At 55.3% G+C, this 3,272-nt stretch overlaps 1 protein-coding gene across 1 annotated transcript; it reads right to left on the reverse strand.

Moving 5' to 3' along the window:
- LOC125512466 (pentatricopeptide repeat-containing protein At2g37230-like) lies at window positions 1–2,645 on the reverse strand. Its single transcript, XM_048677560.1, has one exon. The coding sequence runs from the start codon at window positions 2,628–2,630 to the stop codon at window positions 360–362; it is 2,271 nt and encodes a 756-aa protein (XP_048533517.1). The 5' UTR covers window positions 2,631–2,645; the 3' UTR covers window positions 1–359.
- Between the last annotated feature and the right edge of the window lie 627 nt (window positions 2,646–3,272).

Below are 3,272 nucleotides of genomic sequence, written 5' to 3' on the forward strand. Positions count from 1 at the left end.
GACATGGATCAAATTCTTCCTTTAGTAACATGCCAAAACAAAATAAAATTCTGGGCTTCTCTTCAGTAGAGCCACTTATAAATGACAACGTAACAGCATGTTATAGATGTAATTTCTCAACTAAATTCATAAGAAGTACATCTGCCTAAATTATTGAACATGTTTTCTTTTCCAAGAAAATGGCACATGATTAAATCAGGGATTTCATGAGAAAGGTAAATTTACCTATCCTTCTTGTCTTCTAGGATGAAAATCCCAATCTGACAGATGGCCCAACAAGCATTAATAAAACAAAACAAACCACTGTTTCTTCAATTCAGAAAGGAAAATAGGACCATTTCATGAACCCAGAAACCTCCCTATGCACCCATGGCAGACTTCTTGCCCCTCTTGGATGTTGATGATCCATTCTCCACCAAGATCCTAGACAAAATGTCAGCTTGCTTTGAGTATCCTCCAGCTTTTAAGCTATCCATCAAAGCATCGCAACCCTTCTGGTCTACAATGCCTCCTTTGTGCTTGATCTTGCAGAGCATGGAGTAGGCTGGCAATGTCTTCTCCTCAGTGTACAGGGCTTCCAGGACTCTGTCATAGGTTGAGAAGCTAACTTCAAAGTCCCGGTCCAACGCAAAATCAGCCAGCTTTTGTGCCTCCATCACTTTGTCCTTCTCGCAAAGGGCAGCTAGCAACTTATCCAGATCAGGCATACAGCCATTTTCCACCATCAGATTGACGCGACCAATCGCCTCCTCCACATGACCCCTCATGAAGAGAGCCTCCACGATCTTATTTGCCATATCCATGTTCTCGGTAATCCCCTTCTCAATCATACTCTTCATGACCCTGCTTGCGGTCTGAACCCGGCCGTCGTTGAAAAGTGCCACCATGACAGACTGGAACAGAGCTGGCCTTGGTAAGTGACCATGTTCCATCATGCTGTCCAATGCTGTCTTTGCATCAGCTGACTCATTCTTCTTCAGGAAGCTGTCAATAAGCAGTGCGTGCGAGTGGGGGTCAGTAGGGACGCCACGGCGTGTCATAATGGCAAGAATCTCCTTTGCAGCCTCCAGCGCACCTTCCTTTGCATGCCCACGGATAAGACTGTTGAATGCAGACTTATCATCCACACCTTTCTTCATCAGCTGCCTGAAGAACGTCTCAGCCTTGTTGGTATTCCCATTGTTGCACAGATACTCAATCACTGGATTATAAGCGGGTGCTTCCAGCACCGGACTCTTTGGGCTAAGCAGTGTGCCCTTCTCTAGAAGCTCATCGAGCACCTGCACAGCACCATCACACTTACCACCTGCACACAAGCTCTCCATCAGCACACCGTACTGCCTTGGATCCACCAGGACATGCTTGAACTGCCCGCTCTTCTTATGCACCTCCAATGCCCCATCCAAATCCCCAGCCTTGCACAATGTCGACACAAGCCTCAGAAACACCGATTTGTCCTTTGGCGTGAGTCGTCGCTCCGCCATGTCCGCCACTGCCTTGCGGGCCTCCGCAGCCTTCCCCTCATCATCGCAAAGCCCCGGCATCAACGCAGCAAAAGTCTTCTCACTCAACCTCAGCCCCTTCTCCCCCATATCCGTGAACAACCCCACTGCCTCCTCAACCTTATTCGCCTCAACATATCCCTTGATCATGACATTGTATGAGATCGAGTTCCGTTCAAACCCAGCGCCCGGCATTTCATCAAACACCTTCCGTGCACTCTCCAGATCGCCTTTCCGCACCCAGGCATTGAGCAGCGTGTTATAGGTGGTCACATCCGGCGTCACCCCGTGGCCCTTCATGTCCCCAAACACCCTGACGGCGGACTCCATCTTCTTGCACAGGCCGAACCCCCAGATGAGCGTGTTGTAGGTGGACAGGGTCGGGGCGACGCCGTTGGCGATCATGGCGTTGTAGATCCGCCTGGCCATGGCCTCGCGGCCGCGGCAGAGGATGGCCTTGAGCACGGCGTTGTAGGAGAGCGCGGTGCGGGTGATGCCGAGGTCGGGCATGAGGCGGAAGAGCTTGACGGCCTCCTGCGGGATGCCGGCCCGGCCGTAGGCGGCGACGAGGGCGGCCACGGTGGCCTCGTCGGGGGCGACGGAGAAGGACGGCATGGTCTCGAGGAGGACGCAGCGGGCGTGGTTGAGCATGCCCTTGGAGGCGAGGACCGGGAGGAGCAGCGCGAAGGTGGCCGGCTCCGGGCGGAACCCGGCGCGGCGGTACGCGAAGCGGAAGAACTGGAGCGCGAGGTCCGCGCGGTCCGCGGCCGCCGCGGCGGAGATCACGCCGTGGACGACCGGCGCCGAGAGCGTCGGGCAGAGCAGGCGCACCGAGTTCTCCATCCGGGTCGTCCACTTGCGGCGCCGGATCATGTGGAGGATCGTCTCGTGCAGCGGCTCCTCCTCCCGCGGGGCGCGGGCCGGGGCCGGATCCCCGGCCTCCGTGGCCGCCGGGGCTTCATCCGGGGTCTCCGCGGGGGATGCGGCTGGGAGAGCTGCATCGGCGGCCGGGGCGGGGGTGTCGACGGTTGCGGTGGAGGAGCAGAAGGCGTGGCGGAGGTGGATGGGGGTGGGGGTGGGGGCGTGGGGGGTGCGGGAGAGGAGCGGGAGGAGGTGGCGGCGCGCCATGGCTACGGGGAGGGTGGAGCGGCGGTGTGGGAGGGCGAGGGTTTAGAATGGGAGCCAAGTGTGGGATGGAGTGGCCGGAAATGTGTGGGCTGGGTTAGCTGGGCCGTGCAATGGGCCGAAAGCTATATATGGGCTTTTTATTATAGCTCTCCTTCCCGAAACACATACATGTTTCTCAAAAAGAAAAAGTTAAGGGTTGACATGCGGTCGTCCTTGAGTGTAACATGGCAAAGTGTGTGTGGGGGCCTTCAGAGAGGATGATGCGACGAGGCCTCGGTTCCAAAGTTATGGCTGTTTAACTTGTGCAGTACACTGAAGCAAGATCAGTTTTATCACGCTCCGGGCGATTTGGTGGGCAAGACGCAAGGCGATTCATGAGGACGAGTATCAAAGTCCATTATTCACACACCTCTTTATTAGCAGGTTTCTGTACGAAATTAGGGAACCAAAAACACCGGCAAAGCATGCGGGACAGCGGCCAGAAAGGGGAGTTTGCAAATGGCTTCCCCCAGCGCAAGGAGAAGCAAAGCTTAATGCAGATGGGGCTTTAGCCAAATCGACGAACAGGGGAGCAGCCGGGGTGGTTTGCCGAGATGAAGATGGAACATTTTCTGGGAGCTTCTGCTGTTGTATTTGAATGGG

This window comes from Triticum urartu, chromosome 6 (genome assembly GCF_003073215.2).
Source record: "Triticum urartu cultivar G1812 chromosome 6, Tu2.1, whole genome shotgun sequence".
Lineage (NCBI taxonomy): Eukaryota > Viridiplantae > Streptophyta > Magnoliopsida > Poales > Poaceae > Triticum > Triticum urartu.

Coding starts and splice junctions, on each gene's coding strand:
- LOC125512466 (XM_048677560.1), bottom strand. CDS start 2,630: ATGGCGCGCCGCCACCTCCTCCCGCTCCTCTCCCGCACCCCCCACGCC.